Source organism: Lissotriton vulgaris, chromosome 6 (genome assembly GCF_964263255.1).
Source record: "Lissotriton vulgaris chromosome 6, aLisVul1.2, whole genome shotgun sequence".
Classification (NCBI taxonomy): Eukaryota; Metazoa; Chordata; class Amphibia; order Caudata; family Salamandridae; genus Lissotriton; species Lissotriton vulgaris.
In genome coordinates this window covers 1,594,870,179-1,594,897,015 of record NC_141694.1, presented here as the reverse complement: position 1 = coordinate 1,594,897,015, position 26,837 = coordinate 1,594,870,179, and the positions used below count along the sequence as shown (strand labels likewise).

General features: G+C 42.6%; 1 protein-coding gene across 1 annotated transcript in view; it reads left to right on the top strand.

The window, feature by feature from the left end:
* The window catches only part of PPP1R21 (protein phosphatase 1 regulatory subunit 21), a 383,731-nt gene that overhangs the window by 155,821 nt on the left and 201,073 nt on the right, over positions 1–26,837 (top strand). Inside the window, exons 10-13 of the mRNA XM_086927763.1 lie at positions 14,250–14,351; positions 14,660–14,748; positions 17,772–17,908; positions 20,071–20,163. Coding sequence (XP_086783889.1) covers positions 14,250–14,351; positions 14,660–14,748; positions 17,772–17,908; positions 20,071–20,163 — 421 coding nt within the window. The remainder of the gene's footprint in view (positions 1–14,249; positions 14,352–14,659; positions 14,749–17,771; positions 17,909–20,070; positions 20,164–26,837) is intronic.

The window sequence follows — 26,837 nt, the reverse complement described above, 5'->3', positions numbered from 1 at the left end:
CATCATTGCGCTTCCAATGTATTTTAATGTTGATCCTCGTTTGAGTAAACACTTGTGTGCCATTGTTTTCTTGACATTATTTCCTCCTGTGTGGAGTTGGTGGAGAGTTTGTAAATAAAAGTAATTCGCATTGCAGTATGATTTTCTTTTTCCCAAATCCATCTTCAAACAGTTATAAACAGTGCTGGATTTTGGATGTTTGTGCTTGTTCTGCGAGGAGTCCTTTAAAGCTCGGACTACTTCCTTTGCCTCTCGCATCTTCATGCTTTATTGAATTACTACTGAAGCATGGACAGTACATTTACTTGACAAAAAACTATCTGATGCCTCGTGAGTATATTTAGAGGTTGGTCTGCAGGATCCTTTCTTGTTCTGCAACTCCACGCATGAAGGTGAGAAAATCACACACAGGTCCTAAACTGTGCCGGGCGACTTTTCTTCCACAAACAGTATCACTATTGGATGATGAAGGGACATTTTATTTACCCTCCCATCTTCATAGAATACTTTGCCTGCTACCACCAACTCATTTGCACTCACTTGCAGAGAAAGCAAAAAAGACACGAGTCATAAAAGCAAAACCTAAAACCAGACCTTATGAGGTATTTTTCTTCGGAATAATCACTTTGCCAAAGCTCAATTTATTTCCCTATACTACATTCAACTTGAAATGTTAGATTGAAAGAACATAAAGCAGCCCAAGTAACAACTTGCATATGTCTGCAATATAAACACCAGATCACCCTGTTTATAAGACTGCCTTACCCATGTTGGAAAAATACCCAAACTGATCTAGGGAAATCCTTGTCAGTATCTAAGTAAGCTAAAGGAAACTATTGTTTGCTGAATCTACTCAGAACACCAACAGAAGATTTTCGACCCCATGTAGCTGCTTCTAGACTAATCAATAGACGGTCAGACTGCCTATATTCAGTCGTTCAGTGGTGATAGACCATATTGGATTTTACTACATAAAAAAATGAAGTTTGAAATCTTCAATCCCGTGAGGTACTGACCTTCAAGGTTGGGAAAATTATCTCATTCACATATGAAATACTGTAAATCGGAGAACACAACTCCCCAACCCTCCCTGCTGTGCTGAGTGACACTAGGAATAAGTCCTAGAAAGCCAGATATTTTTATGATGCTTCTCCCAGAGGCTTGAAGGTAGGCTTCTATAAAAACAGACAGCACCATTGGCGAAGTTCAGGAAGGATACATAAAGTTGGCTGTAACGGATTAAAATTTGTAAACAGTCTTGACGCATAGGTTTCAAATGAAGATAAAACCCACCAAGAGGATCAGAAACTCCTTAAGTACTGTCCTCAAAACCTTTCAGACTGACACAATTTTGTAGATGTAATTCTGCAAAAATTCTAATATACTTCCAGGAGCACATTGTACTGGAGACATTTTATTTACCCAACACCAATCATTAAAGGAAACCCGTAGGTGGATATAGACATCATAGTGTATCTATTCCTAGAAGATTGTACTTATATAGAAACAGGAAGAGAAAGACACGCTCTAAGGAGTCTTCTCTTCTTAAACTCCAAACAGGTAGACACAGGTGAAGGTAAGTAACAGTATACGTGTTGATTGAAGCAAGTGAGGATGATACACTGACACTAGCCAAAGAGGAGGAACCCTGGTCCAACTCAGCCTTAAAATGGTACCAGCAGGATTACATCTATGTTGTAAATAAGATGGTCATAGATGACAGGATACTTCTAGTTGATTACATGTAGATTTATTGTAGGACACAGCCGAGTACACAAACCTCGCCAGCTGACCAGACCACCAACTGACACTAGTGGAATTCTCCAGGTAGAAGTCAGAACATACATAGGCATTGTGGTAGACAGGGAACAAGAAAACACAAAGAAAGGACTAAGACAAAAGACAACCATATTACATGAAGAATCAATGTACAACACATCTCCCTCCTTTATAGAAAAGAAAAGAAATAAAGGAAAACAAAGATTACAATACAAGAGACTGCAACGACAACCACAAAGACAAAAGAGTAATCAGAGACACAGGATGAAGAGTGAAGAGTGAGGTGAAACAAAACACTCAAACAACAAACAACACCTACCCCATGGTGTACAATAACAAGATACACAACACCAATTAAGAACCATACCAGGTATCCGAAATATCATTACACTCCATCCCCCTCCCTCAGATACACCGGGTAGAAACCCTATCAACAAAGGTAGGTATAAACATAGACCCTTGGGAGAAACACAACATACCCCAAGAAAGTAATAACACAACTTTCCTTAAACAGGGTACACCTCAGGATAGACAACCTGGGAACTGACATGGGCAATGACTAATAAGAGCAGCACTAACACTACTACCCATTTCAGAAAAACTAAACCAGTCAACCTGAGAACTAATATAGGTATTGATTGCTCACCAACTCCACACCCTCCAAAGTAGGCTACACCACACGACAGCACAGGATGGTTAACTTGGAGATTGACTAACTTCCAACACTATTTCTCCAAAGAAGGGTACAACACAGAGTTCAAACCCTGAAACCAAACCTACAATATGCCCTACAAAAGGTAAACCATGGGTACCAACAGGCCCCACCCTCTCCCCAAAGAAGGGTACACCAATGGGTAAAAACAGCGCCATAGGAAAGTACAACAACAACTCTCAAAACACTTTCCTCACCAACCCCAATAACACACAACAGGTTGCACAGGGTTCACACCCTGGAACTTATACACCAACATGCCCTACATGGGGTATACCATGAGTACCAACTGGCCCCACACCCTCCCCAAAGAAGGGTACATACATAGGCATTGTGGTAGACAGAGAACAAGAAAACACAAAGAAAGGACTAAGACAAAAGACAACCATATTACATGAAGAATCAATGTACAACAATCTACCTGTATCTTTGCAGGAGAGAGCTCAAATATGATTTAGGAGAGTGGTTTGGAAAAGGAAGCCATTCTCAGAAACGTCCCAAGACAAACCTGTTGAAAACCAGGAAACCAGGGTATTGAATGTGAAATCCTATGAATTAGGAAAGATCTGCCTCAGGCAGGTAGCCTGCATATTGTGTATCTCCATAAATTGAAATGAGAATTGCTCTCTGAGTAAGATTTTCTCCTGCCCAAATTAAAACAAAATGTGTCAATTGGTTTAACATTTGAGTCCCAACACCTAAATTGCAAATGTATTTATGTTTATTTTACTATATTCACTGGGTTAACTAACAGGGCGGCCTCCATGATCTAATCTGAAAACTAGCTGAAGGGCTTTCCCTTTCACTACCGACTCTTTCTAAATCGAAGACTGTATTCCATCTTGCTTGACCAAAGACTCTGAGCTGACTGGGCAACAGGACTGTTCCTATTTACAGCAGCTGGCTTTTATTGACAACGTTTGTGCTTGGAAAGAGAAACGGAGTCCTGCTGATCAATAGTTGCGTGGTTCAGCTTCATCGGAATGTTCTGTGTGATATACTGCACCACCTGGCCCAAATGAACACATTTGAACAAGGGATGATGGGCAAATAATAATTTTTTTTTCTGTTAGTTATCAAAGCTCCTGTATAGAATGCAAAGAGAATGAACTGATTACCTGAATAGAAATGGATCTTGATTTGTTGATTGTGGAGCAGGAACATTAAAAAGGCTGGGTTTTTGGTAAAGAATCTTGGAGCAGGGTTGAGACCAAAAATGAATGACCCTAGATTGCCAGTGTTGAGCTCCACAGTGACGACACAAAGGATGGCTATCTTTAGAATGTAGGAAGGGACATTGTTCTTCAGGTCCTCTCTATTCATTACATTAATATACCATGGGTCCCAAATGAATCTGGAAATTGGAGGGTTAGGAAAAAACATCATATATTCCTGACAATTTGGTTACTGAAATCCTTCATGTCCTTTTGGAAACGCCCATACACTCAACATAGTAAGTTATGTTGCTTTGATTTTCCCTTTTCCCTCAAAGGAAAAAGGAAAGGTGTTATTAACATCCATCCCCCTTAGCTGGAAATATGATCTGCTAAATAAACAAGCAAACCCTGGAGAAGTGTGGCTCAGGGGTTAGAGGCGGCAGACCTGGAAGCTGAGATTGGTCCTGGACCAGGGTTCAATTCCCTGCCTCGGCGGGTCTTGGGCTAAAAAATTCCACGGACTCGATAATTCTCGTTCCGGTGCCTACTCGACTCACGGGTTCACACTCTTCGACTCTGGCAATAGCTTGCTTAATCTCCACTATGGCCCCTCGCGGCGGGATGCCTGGCTTTCACCTTGTGGATACCCTGCTGGGGTTATCTCACAGGGGAATACCAGGACGGGTTCCTAAGGCAAGCGCCTTGATGCCTTCGGGTGATACGTGCGCTATATAAATCACAATACATTTACATTTACATTTACATTTGCTCTTCACACGGTTCTTATTTTCCTCAAAGGCCCTGTACATATAAGTTCAGACAAGTAGGATTCTGGCAGGAAATACATATATCCTCCTCCAATTCTTCTCTCCAAAAAAGTATTAACCTCTCAAAGTGTCTTTAATGAATAGTTTTTCTGAGATATCTTTCTTCCCAATCCCTTTAACGTAGATGTTGGCAGGAAGCGATGACTGATGCACTAACAGTGTGGAAAACTACATCTGATAAAAACCTTTTTCAACTAGATCTGTTTTATTAGTTTAATTTAGACACTTTTCAAGGGTCAATTATATTTCAAAATCACAGTATAATTTTTCAATATTTGAGTAACCTTTTCCTGGGTAGATCTGTACAGTAAGGATTCATTTGTATATGTTTGCATCATCTTGACCTTTTTTGTTCTAGACACATTTTGCAACAATGCAACAAATTAAACAGTAAAAAACAAAGCAATAAACGACCACAGTGTGTTTTCCAGTGTTCCTCAGAGCTATTGCATGGCTCCAGTCACACTTCCCATTACATGTCTGTCTAATATGAGACGGTACAAAAGGGGGTGGTAATGGACGGAGCATCTGAAACAATCAAACACTCACACCCAGTCAAAAGATCTGGGTTTAATCCATCACCGTTTTTTGGCCACTCAGCCACCCCAGTTCAGACATGGCTATATGCAAATCAGTCTGACTCTGTGCCTCATGGGAACAGTCCAGCCCGAACTGCTAAGCCATGCCTTCCCTGGACCGGAAACAAGCTTCCGAGGACCGGTTTCTGGCATTCCAGCCGTCTTCAGCCCGGCTTGCTTGAATCCAGTGGCAAAGTGAGCAAGGGACTCACGTCTGAGCATACCCTGCCACACTTATGGCGGCCAAAAGCGGTACAAAAGGGGTTGATAATGGACGGAGCATCTGAACCAATCAAACACTCACACCCAGTCAAAAGATCTGGGTTTAATCCATCACCGTTCTTTAGCCCACTCTGCCACCCCAGTTCAGACATGGCTATATGCAAATCAGTCTGACCCTGTGCCTCATGGGAACAGTCCAGCCCGAACTGCCAAGCCATGCCTTCCCTGGACCGGAAACAAGCTTCCGAGGACCGGTTTCTGGACCGGCTTGTTTCCGGTCCAGGGAAGGCATGGCTTGGCAGTTCGGGCTGGACTGTTCCATGAGGCACAGGGTCAGGCTGATTTGCATATGGCCATGTCTGAACTGGGGTGGTGTGGAGTGCAAAAAAACTATGGATTTAGGCCCAGATCTCTGTACTGGGGTGAATGTATGACATTGTTCTGCATTCTGTCCATCAACTGTGGTTTTTGCATTTGTCACCGCGAGTGGGATGGGTATGCTCAGACGTGAGTCCCATGCTCTCCACACCACTGGATTCAAGCAAGACGGCTGAAATGCCAGAAACCGGTCCTCGGAAGCTTGTTTCCGGTCCAGGGAAGGCATGGCTTGGCAGTTCGGGCTGGACTGTTCCCATGAGGCACAGGGTCAGACTGCTTTGCATATGGCCATGTCTGAAGAGGGGTGGTGTGGAGTACAAAAAAACGATGGATTTAGGCCCAGATCTCTGTACTGGGGTGAATGTATGACATTGTTCTGCATTCTGTCCATCAACTGTGGTTTTTTGCATTTGTCTAATATGAGAGGCCGGTTCGATATGTTGACACTTACATGGGTCAGCTTGTGTTCACTAGGGACTTCAAATATGTGTAGAATTTCATGCAGAAGTCCCGCTAGAGGTGAAAGTGGGTAGGAACGCTTTACTTGCATCTAACCCTTAGCCTCATGGTAGTTATAGTTCAGTTTTTCTCACAAAGTTCATATTATCTTTCACCTAATGCAGTCTTTCGAAATCGTATCCCTAGAGACTAGTGTTTCAGGAATCAGCTATCATCGGTAGAGAATATTTGCGGGTTGCTGGACATGCTGGTAATTTTCTCAAGTATAATCCCATTCATAGCGTGCAGGCATTCCAAATCTTGACAGCTTGGGGGCTGCTCACGAGAGTCTTTTATCAGTGAAAGTGGGTAGGAGCGCATTGCTTACTTGTAACATAGCCATTACCCCATAGTGTCTTGGGAGTTGTAGTTCAGTTTTTCACACAGTCCCACTATAGGCCTCCACCTCATTCCCCATTACTTTTCTCCATGCAGATTTTACTTTCCACCCTGACCCTTTATATTGCCTCCACCTTCCCCTGTCAATCTGGCAGGCCCTCTGGGGATTGCTAGTGCTTTGTCCAATAACAAGTAGATATCCATAAATCAGTTGCCTTCTGATCTAGCTTTGGGATAGTGAACAGCCAAAGCTGGTGTATTTCAATTGTGTTGAGGTTTCTCCTACCCTGTGTTTCTTTTAGCTGTGCTGTGATTACCCTACAGAAACTGGCTATGGTAGGATAACTTCAGACCATATGGTCAATGTTCACCTGCCTACTCATTGAGCATCTTTATATTCAGTCAAGGCAGGGCTATTCTATTTAATCTGTTGGTTGTCATGTATTCAGTGAATAAACAGGTAATCTGAGAATCTTTCAATCTACTATTCAGTGATACCTACTGAGGATTTTTTATAATCTTCTTTAACTCGTTAGCCTCTAGTTCTTTTCTGAGCGTTCCACCCCAGGTATCTTAGGCTGCGCAAGTCATATTTAGTTATCGATGCCAGGAACTTAATGGCCATGAGGTTAATTTGCAGCCTCCTCTAGTCGTAAGCAGGGCTTACAGTTTTTTATGCATCTGGGGTTCCATTCAACCAGCTCCCCAGGTCTTTTTAACCACCACTCTAGAGGTATGGCCTTTTTTACCAGATGGCCAGGTAAGGCCAGATTTCATGCATAAGCTCAGTTCAGCATAATTTTGTCTTCACACACCTTCTATCCTATTAACTAGTAGATCATAAGTCACAATACAAGTGATAAGTGTCCCACCACAGTCTCAAAGAGAAGGTCTACATCAAGACAGTGTGGAAGTTGTACATTTCCCTAGGTGAGAGGCAATACCCTCTCCTGGATCCAGGAAGTGATACCCTATCAGGGTCTTTCTGCTGGATAGCTGGAATTACCGGGAACCTGGGACTAGAGGGATCTTTGCAATTGGCAAAAAAACTCCCAATGCTAGAAAGTCGCTCATCTCCAGCTGATAAGTGAAAATACATTTCTTTAAGAAAGATATCCTGTTCAACCTGTTCCTTCGGTAAATAATTCTTTTTAGCATGTCCTGGTTCGGGGAAGTCAAGTTCCTAAACATCAAATTCAGGAGATTATCAGGGGGAACATGAATATGAAAAAAACCTGAAATCTGAGATCTCTCTAAAAGATCAGGGGAATGCTGAGGGAAACCCCACTGTCTCCTGCAAGCGTCCGACAGAGGCATAAAAATCTCATTGGACAAAGGAGGAGTGCGCAATCCCTCTTTATATACCCGAACCCCCTTGATGTAATTCTTCCCAAAAGAAATGGCAGAGAAATGACATGTTTGTGAATGTTCTTTCCCAACCAAACCTTGTATAGCAAAAACCCAGACTGAACTAAAAACTTGAAAACCATTCAATAGAAAAGTTGTGTTTTCTAATAGATGGCCCAACTGTGTGTGAGTGTATATTATTTTTCACTTAATAAAAACAAAGGTTAAAGTGATCTTATAATTCGGCCTTGTATTAATATAAAAACTATGGTTTTAAAAAAAAAAGAAATAAACCAATTGCAGTCTAAGCAATGCACTGCATATGACCTTGTATTTATACATCACTAATGACATGTAACATGGCGATTGATTACCTCATTAATGACATCATCCATTATTTATCACACCGCCCTAGGGTTTGTGGTCTTGAAATAATTCTACACATGTGTGGACTATTTTCTACTCAACTTACGAGGACTTGCCACTTAAATATTTCACATCACCACAATTTGAAGTGAAGATGTTGAGAGGAATACATTTGGCACTGGAAAGAGACTTTCTTGCAGGTCCTATGGACTACACTCCATAGTTTAGTAAGATACACTACACAAGTTTCTGAGATAGGCACAGGGGCATACAGTCTTACATTTTGTGGAACAGACTCATCCTACTTTAAAACATATCTCTGCAACAGGGAGTGATCACATCAAACTTTAGGGATTTATAAACACTGCTCCACTTCACTAACGATGTCAATTAATATGTCATGAGTGATGTAACATTAGAAGTTGTAAGCAGTTCTTGTCGATGGTTCAAATTATAGTTATCTCAGTAAGCTATACCTCCTTAAATTTCAGCATTTTTTGTTTTAATAGTTTTAATAGTTCTTATATTATATTATTTTATATTATTGCAAGGTCTAACTATAATGTCACTTTAGCCTTTGTTTTTTTCAGTGAATTTCAAGGAGTTCTTTAAACATAAAGTAAGATATTATTTCTATACCCAACTATAACGTCACTTTAAACTTCGTTTTTTCCCAGTGAATTTCTGTAAGAAAGTGGGTTATTGGTTGGGGGGATAAAAGCACCACTCGAGCAACAACCACAAAGATGTCTGGGTAAACCACAAAAGTCACTAAATTATCCTTTGTTTAACCCTCTGCTAGCTTGACACAAAGCAGTCGGACTTAACGTAGAAGCAAAGATTAAAGTATGTATGCAACACTCCAACAGAAATAAAGTAAAACAACTCAAGAAAAATTACAAACCAATGTAGTAGAATTTAGTGATTTGTAATAAACAAAATGACACAAAACATGTATCAATCCAATCAGTAGAACTGGAGTTTTTTAAGTTTTAGGGATACATAGACCCAAAAAGTGCAAAGCGGCAACTGTGGGTATCTGGTCCAGCTGGACTGAGGCAAAGTTTCATGTTCAGGCTGGCACGATGGAGCGCAGGCCGGATAGAAGACAGATGGAAATGGTACCTTATTTCCTTGATGCGAGGTTCACGCAGCATTGCTTTGCAAGGCTTCACGTTTCTCTACATTGGTTCTTAATGCTTTCAGCTGCAAGGGTTTGCAGGGATTCATTTCTCACTATGCCAGTGCCGATAGAGTTTTCTACTGGGCAGCAAGGGTTTGTGGGGCTTCACGTCGCTCAGCGTAGAATCCAATGAAGCCCTTTGGTAGGAACTGCACAGCTCTACGTTGGATCCGGTTAGGCTTTGGGGCGGGCTTTGTGTGGCATGGCTCGGCTAGGCTTTGGGTTGCTCTGCTGCGGATCTAGTGAAACCTTCAGTTCGGATCTGGAAAGCTTTGTGGGGCCCAGCATCACTTTGCACTTGGTCTGATGGAACCTTCAATTAGACAAGGAGGAGTGTTCTTTGATGCCAGGCTATATTCCAGGACCTAGGGAGCACATCTTGGATATCAGGACTCACTCCAACAGAGGCCTTTAGCATGACTCTGGCTGGTCCAGTTGATACTGGTCAGCTGGTCAGTTGCAGGGCAGGCATCGGAAGCTTGTTGTGTCCAAGGGCCCGATGTAGGTCACCAAATACCGGTCGGTAACAGCCGAATTCGGCCATTACCGACCGGTATTTGGTGATTGAGATGTAGGGGCCATTATTTTACAGAATCGTTACATTTACCGAATTTACCGAATTTACAGAATCGGTAAATTTACCGATTCTTTAAAATACCACATCGGTAATTTTACCGATTCGGTAAATCCCAGATGTAGGTAGCACTGTTTACAGTGCTACAGGCCTTCAGAATTCGGTATTTTATCACCCAATACAGTTGGGTGGTAAAATACCGAATTCAGGTGTACATGCACATCTGTGCCATGTGACACACAGACATGCCCTTAGGGCATGTCTGTGTGCCACATGGCACACAAGCCTGGAATTGGGGTGCTACAGGGTGTCAAAGTGACACCCCGTTCACCCTTGCAGGATTCGGTATTTACCGATCCGATAAATACCGAATCGGTATTTCCCATTGATTCCTATGGGCTTCAAGGCCCATAGGAATCAATAGGAAATACCGATTCCTGCAAGGGTGAACGGGGTGTCACTTTGACACCCTGTAGCACCCCAATTCCAGGCTTGTGTGCCATGTTCTAAAATAAGAATTACCTACATCTGCCCCCTTCCTATTTACCTACTCTTAAATACCGAATCGGTATGATTCGGTATTTAAGAGTAGGTAAATAGGAATTACCTACATCAGGCCCTAAGTATCTCAAATACGTGGCCAGCCAACTGATTCTTGGAGTCACTTTGGATAGTCTGGGATCAAGGCAATCAGGTCCAATCTTCCTTCCTTTCTGGTAGCAGGGCAGACCTTAGGCAGCATGGCAGTCTCTTTTCCGAATCTTCCACAGGTCAAGTGTTGTTCTGAAGAATGATTTTGAAAGTCCTATTTTTATACCTGGTGCCAGCCTCACTATGTGGGAATTTCCTGACTTACTTCCCAATACTACTTCTGGTCAGCTCTTCCCTTTTCCAGGCTCTAAACTGCCTAGTGGGACAAAGGCAAGGCCATGCCTGTTGTCCAGTTCTTTTGTGTGTTATGGGCAAGGTCCTTTGAAATGTAATCAAGGCAGAATACAGCTCTTCACGAGCCATCCTACCCGGAATGCTCTGGCCCAGCTACATCCAGACGCCACTGTCCACTGCCTGGGCCCAGTAAACATTCTGGATAGGGCAACCATTAACAGGCTAATGCAGCTGGAAAGGCCTCAAAAAATTTGGGTAGGAAAATGGCAACTTTCTAAAAGTAGCACTTTACCATTAGAAAGTATAAAATACTCTCTAAAGGTAAAGTAGAACCTTACCTTTAGAGAGTATTCTAAATTAAAATGTATTTGAGCATAAACCTCATTTCTTAATATGCTCCCATTCTGAAGTTAATACATATTAACGGAAATAAGTTAAACCTGTGTTAGCCTATGGGGTAGAGATAGGCCTTACAACAATGAAAAACAACTTTAGGAGTTATTCACTGTCAGGAGATGTAAAACTTAAACCCATGTGTCCTGCTTTTTAAAGACCATGCACCACCCCTATGACTTTTTAGGGCATACCTTAGGGGTGACTTGTAGGTATTAAAAAGGAAGGTTTAGACCTGGCCAAAGATTTATTTTGGCGGGTCGAAATGGCAGTTTAAAACTGGATTACAGGTTGTAGTGACAGGCCTGAGATGTGCTTTTCATGGCTACTTTAGTGGGTACCACAATGAGTGTTGCTGCCTACAAGTATTTATTTCGTAGGCCCTGGGCACAGTTAGTATTAATTCCTAGGGACTTATAATTAAATTAAATGTGCCAATCAGCTATAGGCTAATTTTACCATGTTTAAAGGGGAGTGCACAAGCATTTTATCACTGGTTAGTGTTGTGTAGTTCCTATAAACATATACAGGATCTGCGGGTTTAGACAGCATACACATGGTGTCCGAACTGATTCCGGACATCCCCACAGGGTATGTTAGCCTGTATACCAGCTAACTAACAGTGTCACTATAAACCCCTCTTACCAAGGAGAGAATAGTTCTTGGCAACTGTCAAACATGACAACTCTATCCCATCGGGGATCGTGGAAATAGTACACTACTTTTCGCTCAGTCACTCGTGCTTACTTTGTCTCAGAGAAAGACACAGAATAAACGGTGGAGACGTTCTTTAAAAGTATTTATTGAACCAGCGTCATTCTAATGTAAAATAGGTGTGCTGAAACAACCATAAGACAGAAACAGATATAAATGATTGTAAGCACCAATAGAGTAAAAGGATGGTGCCATAGTGCTAAAACGCTGAATACAGGCAAGTATAAAAATACATGACAGTAGTAATGCGTACTCTTACGATGCAACCCTAACTAGATGTACCTTAGTGTACCTAGCATGTAGGTAGGTGTAGAGCCAAGAATCCCCCTAGGATAAAGCCAACCCCATTACCTGAATTGAGAGACTGTGAAACCCCGTCTTGGTCTCGAGATGGACCCCCCGCGAGGGATGTTAGACCACTGCGTGCTGGAGTGTCTGCATGCAGGAACCTCAGCGTCTTGCATCAGTGTGTCAGCATGAAAGTCCTTTTCTCCCCTCTCTGCCTCAGCAAGGATATGGCGTTTATATACCCAAAGCTGTACCCTCAGGAGATATACCTAGCTGGGTCATATCGGACTAGGATGGTAGAAGTAATGACCCTTAAACAGGGTTATTATGCAGGAGATGGTATCCTGCTGAGATTCCAAGAATCCTCATGCATAATGAATGAGGCCAGTTTGGAGACAACCCAGTGTCAGTTAGGCATTACCATAACTAGGTACAAGATCAGTACTGAGAGCCGTTATGTAATGTAATGTAATGGCAGGGAAAATGTAGGTGTAAGATTTATTCACTACCTGTGCCTATGTCGGGGTACCTGTATGAAACATAACATTAGCAGGGCAAGAGTGCACAGAGTTCTAAAAGCCATCAGAAAGGGGAGGCAGAGGAAGGCAAAAATCTGGGGTGACTTTGCCGAAAGAGCCAGGTCCAATCATATCTGTCTTTTTTTTTTGTTATATAAAGATCTCCTGTGCCTAACTATAACGCACTTAACCTTGTCTTTTTTTTCAGTGAATTTCTGGGTATGGGTAAATATTTGCCTATATGTATAATTTCTTTTATGTATTCTCCAAGGGAAGAAACTCTCAAGACCTTAAAGAATCGTTTATTTTAAAGGCAGAGAAAACAAATTTACTTATGTGAATTTTAAACAAGCCAAACAATGAGGAAGTCGGGATTTCTATTTTCAAAAACCCTCCCAGAGGTTTCCTCTATTATACTGGATCAGGCCCCAGTTATGGCTTATCCTTATCCTTATTGCGCGTTGGTTCCTCAACTGTCTGGCCCAGCACAACTGCTCCAGACCAGGTTAGCGGACCCATTCCACTGCTTGTGTAGCTTTACTGGTAGAGAACGTGGGCTTCCTGTCATTGCACAAAGCCATGCTGCTTAGATGGACAGCGAGCATTACATTTCTCAGCAATCATGACCCTGGGGATGCACTGCTTTCAGCATGCGCTCGTAGGAACGTGTGCTCCAAAATGTAGGTATTGAGAGCAGCTATTCATTTGCCTTTATCTAATGGGGTTACCCCTCACACCACACCAACAGAGAAAACAATACGTTCTCACGCACAGTAAAGCGCAGCACCCACACTGCTTGCATACAGATAATCCCCAATGTGCTCCTCTTCATTGCCTTCAGAATTAATCCAAAATGGAGAGGCCCCCACTGTCTTAAATTGGAAAATGAAAGCAAAAAATAGACAATTAAAAATAAATAAAGGTAACAGGCAACTCTGAGAAAGTTGCCTAAATGAAGTAGCTGCTAGGAAGTGCACAAGAGGTGAAGAGGTGAATTGTCCAGATATCAAAAAAATGAAAAACAGCTTTGGGAGGGGGTGAAAATTGAAGGGAACAAGACTAGATCTCAAAATAAGTAAGGAATGGGAGGAGGAATGAAGAATCAAAATAATGAATATTACCAGTAAGTAATCCAGACATTCTACAAAAATGATGGGCCAGACATTGATTAATCATTTAACTCTCTGTTGCTTAATGTTTAGTTATATCAGTACTTTGCCTCTAAGGTTCTTGTATGTGTAGCTACTTTCATAGCAAACATACCCAGTGTACTATTGATTAAAAAAGCAGTGTTTAAAGTGTCTATGGACAAAGCATAATGTTTGAAATATCCATTGTTTTATAGAAGACATCACAGCAGAAATGTGCTGTGATGATGCATAGTGCATTTTTGAATGACCAGTAGGTTGTATGAGTCTGAGTTATTGTTATAGGTGGAACAAATATTTAGAAAATGTGCAGTTCATACTTACATTGTTTTATTCTTTTCAGTTTTCCCAGTATCTTCACGAAAATGCTTCTTACGTACGGCCCCTCGAGGAAGGCATGCTTCATCTGTTTGAGAGTATTACAGAGGACACTGTGTCTGTGTTGGTAATATTAGCTTGTATTCTTACTTACTTGTTTACCAGAATGTTTTATTGTCGTTGTCGGACATTTAGATCTATTGTAACCCAGGCAGATTGATATTCAGAACAATTTATCTTTGTTTTAAAAAAAAAAGCTTTTATTTAGTTATGAAGTGTTTGTCATCAGAGGTTGGATTAAAGCCTGTGGATGGTTGTTTGCTTTCAGAACATTTCTCATTGTGACCAGTTAGGATCTGGAGAGAGTTGACTGAAACAATAATTCCTTTGGAAGAGTTTTCATCTACAAATTTGCTGTTTTTCTTTATTTTCTAGGAGACCACTTCTAAATTAAAATCCTTTTCAGAATATTTAACATCTTATATGCGCTTTCTGCAGAAGATTCTTCCATACCAGCTCAAAAGGTAAAAGGCTGTATTAAATTTTGTTTTGTAGCAGAAAATGGGGATTTAAAGTGTTGAATATGCATTTGATTGACATTTGTTGTGACTTGTAAGTATTGTGGAAACATCTGCTATATAGGAACTATAATGCCAGCCACTGGTCTTCCACAAACTGGTAGACCGTGTAGAAAACTCTGCATTTGCACTAGTTAAAGAAAAGATGCATGGTCGATCCTCACATGCTATCGCCATTCCTGAGATCTCTTCAATAGCATTCCCGAATCATGACTGAGTTAGAATTATTCTAGAAATTAAGTTAAACTAAATTTGTTATTAGAGTGCCTTTTGTTAACTTTGTTTCATCTTGTGTTTCTTACCTACATCCACTTCATTGTCAACACGTGTCTTACCTCTTAAAATGGTAGATTTAAAAAATCTGTACATTTATTGTGCTTCAAGCATTTGCATCCACTCTCATTGGGTGCATTTTGCATAGATCACCAACCAATTCATAAAAAACAATTTCGCCATCTATCGTCAGCAACTTTCTCTGTGTGGTATAAGGAAATGTGGTGCCTCCTTAATGTTGGGTCTGCTACATGAGTGATGCCTTTCACTCTGTCCACTATGACCGGAAGATTGTTTGTACCAGACATCACACTGACCTCTCCAACCTTTGGTAGGTGCTTCCATGGCACTGTGGAAAGGACATTTGTAGGCCTCCTTATCCAAGGAAGACTGTCTAGTCTGACTCCTAATGTGTGCCATGCAATCCAATCTTCACATGAACTGTAGTAGCGAGAAAGGCACTATCAAGAAGTGCTTAACTTTGAGTGACCGCTGCTGCTTCATTACTTGCCCCATTTGCCCAGTGTTTTATGCCTGCAAGCAAATCCTGATTCCACAACTGTAGCCAAGAAACATAGTATTTTGTTTTATTTTATTTAGAACCATATTTTTATTTCTTTTGTCTAGCACACTTATTTATCATTTGTGAAGCCACTATATTGCTTATTTTTTCTAGAATAGTTATTTAGCCTGGGCTAGGCCAAATGCATCAGAGCATTTTGTAGTAAGTAAGAACATGTACAAAGTAAGTAATAAAACATTGAAACCAAATAAAAAAACTGTTATGCAAAACAACCAAGAAGCAATAGATCTTAAAGAATAACCAAACGAAAAGAATATAAAAGGGAAACATTTTGTGTAAGATTTGGGAAGTGATGTACAGTGTTTCCTTGAGGAGTTTCAATACTGCTGCACCAGAGAAAAACAACACCACGGTTTACTGGAGCTAAACCATCAACTCCTCAAATTTAAGAATAGATTGGATATAAGAAGACTGAGAGCCCTGCAACACCTTTAATTTGGCTACTGAATTACCACCCTCAACCGTGGGCAAGGGTACATTACCTTCATCCTTGAGCAAGGCTTCAGGGCTCTATGAAACACACCACCCTTCCTCATTTTAAGGAGGTGGATGATTGTAATAAAATAGTCCCAAACTCTTGGGCAAAGGGCATCATGAAATCTGGCAAAATTCGCACTACCAGATTGCTTTTTCAACCAATGTACAATTAAGTTCACTGAGAAACCTAAACCAAAAGGGGACATTTAGGCTGAGGGAGTAGCTAGAACACAGAAATTAGAAAAAAATGAAATTCAGAATTTGAGGTACTATGTTCCGAGCCGCTCTACCACCCAAACCAACAGGCGTGCTTAAGCTCTTGGCAGAGACCCAGGCCTTGTGCCCAGTTTCATGTAAAATCACTAAACACCACCATGTGCAAGTTAATAAAATATACATATTTTTTCATAATTGTGATGTCAGGGCAAGATCATGGTTTGAAATTCCAATTTTTCTTGATCCTAAATTGCATATTTTCCATAGTCTTCCCCATTTTTTCCTGGCTGACACATTTTATTTTCTTGGCAAGACAAAATCTCACTTTTGAATCGGTAAGCAAGACTTTTTCTACTAAAAAAGACATATTCTCACAATTAGGGACTCCTTTCTCTCCATTCCCATTCCTTTAATGCTCATCATTCTCCTAAAAAATTAAATGTTATTTCTCAAAAGCATTTCTACATTCAAGATATATCCATGTACTTTTCACCTTGTTAACTCCTTTTGGTTTGTGGATGTTTACTAAACCTTCAAAGGATCAAAAGTTGGACCGGTCCTCATCCAAGTTATGTAAAAATGTATCAAGCTGTTTCTGCTGTTTCTTTGCCTGTGGTAATTAACTCAGGGTTTAGTACTTTTGCTTCTGCTACTCCCTAACAATTAGTCGTTCACATCAGGGGTGCCATGGTCATCCAGCAGACCAAGTAGGCCAATCTCGGGATTAAGTCAATCAGCCATTCAAGGACCCAGAATAATGTCTGGCCAATCCCTCACCAAAGCCGCTTATATGGATGTGTGACCAAACCATGTGCAAAAATTGTCACTTGCGTGTGGGCATTTAAAGCAGTTGGACATGAGGAGCTCACCAGCATACTAAATGCGCTTGGGAGTTAAAGAAGTGATATGTAAGAAGCGTAACTGGATCAATTGCAGTTTTGCAGAGGTGGCAATTTTTTTCGTTTAGCGATCTGGGTGTCGCACCAGTAAGTATCCCCAGGGGAACCCACCCATTATTCTTATTGTTGTTAGAGCTTTTATAATACTTCCGGGGCATTAACCAGTAGTGTGCGATCAGTGTTGGATATTGCTCATTTTCCCAGTTGCCCGATGATGAGTTTAGCTTCAAGAGGGCTGTATTCAGGTTAGTCACTGGTGTGACTGAGTTGATAGGACTGGGCTTTTCAAAGCTGTACGTATTTATGGATTTGCCTTTGCGCTTAAGAGAATTGGTGATGATTTCAATGTTTTATTACTTTGTGCATATTCTTACTCTGTATTAAAAGATGGTAATGTTACTGTTATCATATAGCATGATGATTTTTTTGTTTTAAACATTTTGTAAACTGGAGTATAACCTTATTCCTCTTTCTTCACTATCCTAAGATCAAACTTTTTAAATGCTATTTGTATCTTTTAGTTTGGAAGAGGAATGTGAGTTTTCACTTTGCACGTCAACATTACGTGCCAGAAACCTTGAACTTCACAACGATATGAAGAAAATGACAGCCGTTTTTGAGAAGCTGCAGACCTACGTCAGTCTCTTGGCATTACCAAGTAAGTGATATTTATACGGGTTATTGGGCATTATGCGTGAAAGACCTACCTAATGTCATCAAACCCCATATATTGAAGATCATGAAGTTTAACTGTTTATCGCCTATGTCCTACAGCTGTCTCATAATTACTTAATCACAGTTTGGAAAAAACTTCTTCAAATGATAATCAGGCTAAACTTCCATCATTTGTCCCACGTGCTGTGTATTTTAAAGATACCCAGGCACATAAACAAAAACAAAAATTGCATTCTACCACCATGAGAGATATTTTCTTTACCCTTATCTGATCATTTTTGTCACTATTAGCCTTTTATGCCCAAACTCCAAATTGGCAAATGGGTGAGAAAATTATGACTTAGCAAGGGGTAATTTGTGTATACTGTTAAATACCTCTCTAATTAAGTTGCATTTAAAAATTAATTTTTGGCAAGATTTACATCTGTGACTTTTTCTTTAAACGGCTATTTATAAAAGAAAAGTAAAGCTACATTTCCCAGACTTCTCCAGTCAGAAAATACACAATTTTCATATGTCGCATGATATTGAAAATTGGAATAAATGTAAATGGGGTTACTAATCATTTTTAATTTTTACTCCAGATCAGCATTCAAAACTCCTACTTCACCAGCACATTGGCTTACCTATGTCTGTTTTCGCCGTTTCCTTAATTTCTGCACTGGTCATATCTCTTACACACCTAGTACAAGGTTATTGGATGCTTTCGTCACCCTTTCTGTAGTGTATATTTTTTTATGTCACCTAGATTGTTCTTTTTTCTAATCTCGTTCTATCCTAGATTGTGGGTAATACTCATAGGGCCTGATGTAGAAAAGGGTTTTCCCCATTCTGTGTATATGGAGAAATGCACTGATACATAAGGGCCATAGTCTCTGTAAATAAGGTCATGCTTCAGTCATGGTTATATCACATTGTTGGGAAACGAATCTAACTGGTATAGTAGCAGATTAGAGATTTCTTTTCATATAAGGTATTTCCTTTAAATTTCTAATGTAAATGCAATTCATAAATGTTGTATTACAATTTCATCAATGCTTTTTATCTCGGAATTGCATTGTACCAATTTTATGAGGATTGTATACTCCCTTCTGTTTCTATTTTGCACACCTCCACTATTGCCCTCCCTATTTTCTTTCCTTTCTCGTGGGTAACTCCGAAACCTCCCTATTTATTTACCCCACTCTTTTACACCTCTTCTTTGAACCTCAATTTTCCATCTCTATTCATGTGTTTAGTGTTTGTCTACGTTCACTCTTTGAGGTTACTACAGATCCCTATGCCTTGTTGCTGTGGGTCACTGTTTCCTCCACTTCATATTCCCTGCAGCACCAATCACCTGAAATGTTTTTATACCCTCTCTTTCACCCTGATTGAGGACTCCGTTTTTTCTTACTTATTTTCTTCTGATGTTGTCCGAATTCCCTGATCCTTTTGTTGCTTTAGGCTGCAGTAGAAATAAAAAAATAAATAAAAAAGGATTGCTGTAACCTTAAATTCTTGACTCATTGGTGTTCATTACATTACATTTGTGTTTAAGCAATTATTAAATAATAATATATTAAGTGTATTTTAAAATTGTATATTGGCCCAAAATCTTTTTGGCAGTTGTCCTATTATGTTCTTCTATTTGTTTTTTTCTCTACAGTTCTATCCTCTTTTTTCAGTGTAAATATTTATATTTTTGAGACTCTCGCTATCAAATTGGTGGTTTTAATTAAATACTTTTTTAGCATACCATCCATGGACTACGACTGATCTTTTGTCTTTCTGGAGACCTCGCCCCAGAATAGGTCACAATGCTGTAAATGAGGCTTCAATTCAAGTGAGCATTATGCATATGAAAGCAGCTGATCTAGTGAGCACATGGCTCTGTTCAAACAGAAAAGCCGTTTTTTCAGTAGCAAGATGTGATAAAGAAACCTGCTGCTGTTTTGCTGGGATCAGTGGCTTGGACAGATAACGAGTTTATTTAGGGGATTGTGTTGTGCTAACGACTTGCTACATGCTAGAGTGGCTCTGCACTGTGTAAACCGATAGCATAACAGGGTTTTTCTAACTGTATATTGTTCCAGATATCTGAAAACTGTATTTATTCACTATTATCATTTTTTAGGGTACTACTGATCTGTTGTTTTCTTTAAGGTACAAAATCTGAAGGACTGCTTCGGAGTAACTATAGTTCCATATACACACAGATTTCTGCAGCTCTCCATGGTCTTCATGACATAACAAAAGGTGAGTGCCAAACATTGATGCTAAAAAGACAGTGGCAATCTTTGTTTCACATACAGTAAGGGAGCTACCACTAAAATGTCACATGCAAACAAATTACTCTACTCTAATATATTTTGCAGTCAGAAGTCTCTGATTCTCTGTAGTACTATTCCTCGTGTAGGTTCTCAACATCTGGAATCATCTTCTGATGCCAATATAGAACTCTGTCAATGGGCTTGACTGTGCCAATGTGTGTATGCTTATTTTGGACTTGTGTAGATCTTTTTCATGTTACACAAAATGGTGGGCCCCTCTCCATATTGTGACAGACTTCTAAAAGTTCACTTAGATTGGCCTCCTCACAGAAATGTGCAGGAATGTAGACCACAAGCTGAGCAGGGCTGTCAGATGGCATGGGACATCCACAAATCGCCGGCTGATATTATGCTCCCCTTTAGCACTTATTCCAGGCTTACCCAGACTTGGAGGCTAAAGAAACTCTTTGACCCCATAGTGTCTTAGTTTCTTTTTTGAATAGGAAAAGATTACTCAAAAGTAAAGGGTCCAATGTGTAAATGTCCACCAAAGAGAGGTTGTTATAGAGAAAACAGTGTGCACTCAAATGTTTTTATTTTTTTATTTTAGAGAAAGAATATGAAAATAGATCTTGTCTCAAGACCAGAGCCTTTGCAGGAAACATAGTGAGCCAGCTGTCATGTGTCATTGAATGCAGTTAGCGGGGGGAGGAGTCCATGGATTATTGTGTTTAGTGTTCTTCTGCTTGACACATACAGTTGCTAGCCCAAAGGAGCCTTTCATTATTAAGGTTTTGTCTGAAGGCTTGTAGTTTCTAATTCGAACCACAGCATGAGAGGTGCATGAAATTGGAGTATTAGTTGAGTTGGGCGAGAACCCATCTCAAATAATAATCACAGTACTTGTCAGAGTGAACCACTATGGTCACTACATAAACTTGTTGGTGCGGAGCAATCAGGCGTAACTTAGAGGCAATGTGTAAAGTATTTATGCAGTACTCAAGCAGTAAAAAAGTGAAAACACGAAGCCAGAAAATTCCCAAACCAATCTAGAAAAATAGATAATATTTTTATAAATTAAATGACAAAAATCCAATAAGTAGAATCGGAGATAAGAATTTTAAAGTTTGAATTACAATAGTGCCATAAAGTTCCAACCACAGTTATCTGGTCACACTAGACTAAGTCAAAAGTTAAGACCGGCTGTGATGGAGCGTGTGTCGGATACAGGGACCAGGTTTGTCCCGGTGGAAAGTTTACCTCCTGACTTAGAAACTTTTATGGATGAAAAGCGGTCGTCAACGAGCTGAAAGCTGGATCCAAAGCAGGTCCTGACGGCGGCTATCTCCTGAATAGCTGAGTCCCAATGCAGTCATTGACATAGGCAGGAAAGCTTCGAGCAGGCAGAGCCCGGATTCCGGTCCCAGAAACCCCTTGACTTCGGTCGGCTTCAACTCAATGAATCCTTTCTACGTTCTTATTTAGAAACGTTTCTGAAAGTCAGATCACCTTCAGAGGGGCAAACCAGCAAGCTGAAGCTCACTAGTGATCCTATGGCTGTGGCTTCGACGTCAAACACAGTCTTCATCAGTTCTCCAGGCAAAAACTTTGGCAGAAACTTTCTACGTTCCACTTCTTACAGTTTGGAGGTAAACGGAGTTCACTCTATCACCAGCCATGGTTCCAGGTCCAACGGGGCACCACTTGGGTGTTAGGCCTCACTCTTGCAGAGGCAAGCAGCAGTATCCAGAGCAGGTCCAGTTGGAACTAGTCAGTTGGGCAGTTGCACAGAGAGAGGCCTCTTGAAGCTTGATGTGTCTCTGTAACTTAAAAAGCAGCTCAGCCAACTAATCCTTGGAGTCGCATCTGGGATCCTGGATACAAGGCAGGCCTACCTTCAGGTTCTTCTAACAGCAGGGCAGTCCTTCCGTTTCTTCACAGTCCTTTTTTATGCCAGTGCCAGTCTGTGGGTAGAGTACAACCCGTTGGCTACACCCTAAACCAATTTTGGTCAGTTTTTAGCCTTCTACTGGGTTTGGTGCCACTCTGAGTAGAGACAAAATGGAGGAAGGCCTAGGTGTGTTCGATTCATGTGCCCAGTTACAATATAAGTATCCTCTGAAGCTCATAAAGGGGCTGGGTGCAGCCCCCTGGCCATCCTGTCAAGGGAGTAGTCCTTCCATCTCAAACCCAGATCCCTATGTCCACTGTCTGAGAGCAATATACATCTCACCACAGGAGAGCCATTAGGGGTCAGGTGACAGCTGTACACCGGCAGAAAAGCGTTTTTGTTTTATGCAGAAAAATGACAATTTTCTAAAAGTGGAATTTCCAAAATAGTGGTGTAAAATCCAACGTGACCATGGCGTTGAACTTGAAATCACTATTAAAATGAGTGCTCTCAAGCTGAAATTAAGCACTAGACATTGTTTGAAGGTTTTTCTCTGTAGGGTCATGTAAAACATTAAATATGTGTGTCCTCATTTTAAAATATGCACCCTGTCCTGTGGGCTTTTAGGGACAATCTTAAGGGGTGACTTATAGGAATTAAAAAAGAAGGTTTAAGCATGGCAAAAGGTAAAAAAGGCAGTTTGAAACTGCACTCCCTGGCTGCAGCTGCAGGTAGAAGTCCTGTTTTACAGTGCTAATTTAATGGGTGGCACAGAATGTTGCAGCCAACTAGTAGCATTTAATTTACAGGCCCTGGTTACAAGTGGTACCATATACTAGGGGTAAGTAAATTGAATGTGCAAATTAGGAGTATGCCTGTTCTAACATGTTTAGATAGAGAGGAGAGCATAAGCTCTTTACTCCTGGTTAGCAAGGCCAGCAAAATGGGTTCATCAAAAGAAGAAGGCAACCATTTGTGGAAATACTAAGCAAAAGATGGTCATTTCCAAAAGGCAATTCATGTAGGTACTTCTTCTCATTGTTAATATTCCCCAGTACTTTTATGAGTTTTAAATATGTTCTTATGTTAGTTTTTCAGCCTTAAGAAATTGTTCCAATCTGTTTTTTGCTGACTCCTGTTCGAAGGCCCACATAAAGAAATGACATATCCTCTTAGCCTTTTTCTTCGAAGATTATTTATCACACGATGTATCAGACTGTGTGGTCTTCTAATTTTTTTGTGTGAATATTGTTGTGTTCGAGGCATGTGGGCTGCTGAATTCATATCTGTGCATAGATCGCCGCCTAGTGTTGGGTCCGGATGATTGCACATTGTTGTCCTGGAAGAGTCTTCGAAGTATCACGAGATAGGTGGCTCCTCCCCTGGACTACAGTGCGCATGGGCATCGCCTCCATCCCCAGATTGTTTTTTTCCGCCATTGGGTTCGGATGTGTTTCGGTTCCCTCTGTCGGAATCGATAGTTGATTAACTCTTCAAACTCGAGACCAAAAGGTCTTTAGGCTTGGCGTCGGTATCGTTTTCGTTCGGGTTTTGTCTGTTTCTTAGCTCCGAACTCTTGCTACCCATCCGCGTGCTCTCGGCGCGGACGGGCCTACTCGACGCTCCAGACATGGAACGGACTCCGTTCAAGAGGTGCCCGGTGTGCACCTCCAAGTATTCACACCTCGATGTGCACCCTGTGTGCAACAAATGTTTGTCACCGGACCATGATGAGGCCAGGTGTATGGCCTGCTCGAAGTTCCGGTGTAAGAAGACTCTTAAGATTCGTCGGGCCGCTAGACTCCAGGCCCAGTTATCGGCGCCCCCGGCGCCCCCGCCGGACAACATCTTCGAGGAATTTGTTGAAGAAGACGATGTCCTACAGGTTTCGGACTCTAGCCCTGCGTCCGAGGGGGATGCCTACGACGCGGGAGACGAGGAGTTTGACGAAGCCGGCGACGAGGTAGGGGACGACGATGGGGCCATTGCCACCGTGGGGGACAGCTCGGAGGAAGAGCTTCCCCATACTGACTCAGGGGTCAACCCCCTTCATGCGGCCCAGGTCGAGGGATCGCCTTCGGGCCTTACCCAAGACCTCGTTACTCGTCCAGCAGCCCCGCCTCCGGGCCCGGCCACGGACATTTCGGATGCCCCACTCCTGTTAACGAAAACGAAAGTGAAGCCATCAGGATCCACACCTCTGGTTTCAAAACCGAAAGTGAAAGCTGCACTGGTGGCACAGAAGGCTCTGGAGGCGTCAACGTCCAAAAAATTAAAAATGGCCGACTTGAAGAGCCGCGCCAAGATGGCCGACCCGGGGACCTCGGGGTCGACGCCGAGGGCGAAGTCGACCGACGCGGCCGCGTCGGCGCCGAAGATGGTCGAGGTCGATGACCCGAAGAAAGCTTCGAAGAAGCGTCAAGGCGATTCCAGAGCTCTGGCTACGCCGGCTACGACCGTCGGGGCCAAGGATGGTGATGTGTCGGCTCCGAAGACGGTGCCTCTCGCCGACCCGACTCCCGAACCGGGGAAGTCGCTCGAGCCGGTCAAGCCCTCTCCGGCATTAACGAAGAAGGTCGTGGAATCCCTGCAAAGGATTCGGAAGGACGCTGTGGTTCCCGAACCAGAGGATGTGGTGTCGAAGCCCACACTGAAGCCGACAAAGGCGCAAACGCCTATCCGCTTCACCCTGCCGCCGAAGTCAACGCCAAAGGCTTTCGCTCCGAGGCATGGGGCAGGCATGCCCTCGGAGGTGTCGACGCCCAAGGCGTCATTGGTGGTGTCGAAGCCTCGGCTCCAGCCACTTACAGAAGAAGAACGTCGAGAGGTCATCATCGACGCCAATACCGGGAAACTGTCCCTCCTCAAAAGGAAAATCACCACGGAGCCGGTGTTGGAACATTTTCGTATTCCTCTCAAGAGCAGGAAAGGCTCTGAGGGTGCTTCGGCCCCTATAGCGCCGGCATCCCCACAAGGCCTAGAACGTTCACCAACGCGTTCCAACGCGGGGGATGGTGACGAAGAGGAGGTCGAGTACAACTATCCGGCGTACTCGGATCCGGAGGAGGAACAGGTACCTTGGTCTGCCGGAGGCGACCCAGAGGACCCGCAGTCGGGTCAGGAACCGCAGCTCTTTGCGGCAAAAACCTCGCTTTGATCGAGAGAGCTGCAGCTAACCATGATGTAGAGCTACATTCAGATCCTGTGGATGTGGACTTTTTGTTTGACACTTTCTCAGCGGCTGAAAAGTCAGTCAAGACATTGCCAATGCTCAAGGGAGTGCTAAAGCACGCGCCGGAGGTCTTCAAAGAGCCCACTCGGGCACGGGTCGTCAATCCACGCATTGACAAGAAATATAAGGCAGCGCCCTCGGATCCAACATACATCAAGGGAAACTTGCCACTGGACTCTTTGGTTGTATCCAACGCTCGCAAGAGGGCGAATTCACAGACCACTGGTGACGCTCCTCCCCCAGACAAAGAGTCAAAAATATTTGAGGCCTCAGGGAAAAGGATTGCTGCACAGGCAGCTAATATTTGGCGCATCTCAAACACTCAGGCCCTACTTGCACGCTACGATAGGGCTCATTACGACACCCTAGAAACACTGCTGCAACACTTGCCTGACCAGATCAAGGAGGCAGGGGAAATGTTAATTCAGGAGGGAAAGCTCATCACAAACGCTTCCATCAAATGTGCGTTGGATGTGGCTGATACAGCCTCCAGGGCGATCAACACTAGTGTGTTGCTAAGAAGACCTGCATGGCTTAGGATATCAGGTTTTAAACCGGATATACAGACAACCATCCTGAACCAAACAGTTAATCCTGACCACTTGTTTGGCCCCGCGGTGGATGCGACGCTCGAAAAAATGAAGAAAGACACAGACACTGCTAAGTCTATGGGGGCCCTCCAGTCTCAGCAGTTTCGGGGTGGTTCCTTTCGCCGCTCCAATACCAGAGGCACCTCAAGGGGTCAGGCATCGCAATCCACACAGTGCTATAAGGGCAATACCCAAACCTCATACACCAACAAGGGTAGAGGTGGCTACAGAGGCAACAACATCAAGGGCAGGGGACGTGGAAACAACAGCTCCTGGTCCACCACCGCCAACAAGCAGTGACGTCTTGTCACTGCCCCCCGACCACACAACACCGGTCGGGGGGAGACTCCAGCAGTTCCTGCCCGCGTGGAAATCCATCACCACGGACAGGTGGGTCAAATCTCTTATCCAGTAAAGTTACTGTCTGGAACTTACTTCCACTCCGCCAAACATACCTCCAAGAAACCGTCCTATGTCCGGCGAGCACTTGCGCTTGTTGCAGCAGGAAGTTCAAGTCATGCTGCAAAAAGGGGCAATAGAGCTCGTTCCACTACAAGAACGGGGAACAGGAGTTTACTCTCTGTACTTTCTAATCCCCAAGAAGGACGGATCCCTCAGGCCCATCCTGGACCTCAGGCCCCTCAACTGGTATATTCTCTCGGAGCACTTCCATATGCTCACGTTGCAGCAGGTGCTCCCTCTGCTTCAACAGGGGGACTTCCTGGCTACGTTGGATCTGAAAGATGCATACTTTCATATCCCCCTGCATCCTGCCCACAGGAAGTACCTCAGATTCACGATTCAAGGCGAGCACTACCAGTTCAGGGTCCTGCCTTTCGGGGTCACCACAGCGCCAAGAGTCTTTACAAAGTGCCTGGCGACTGTGGCGGCGCATCTGCGACGCCAGAACGTCCACGTCTATCCCTATCTCGACGACTGGCTCATTC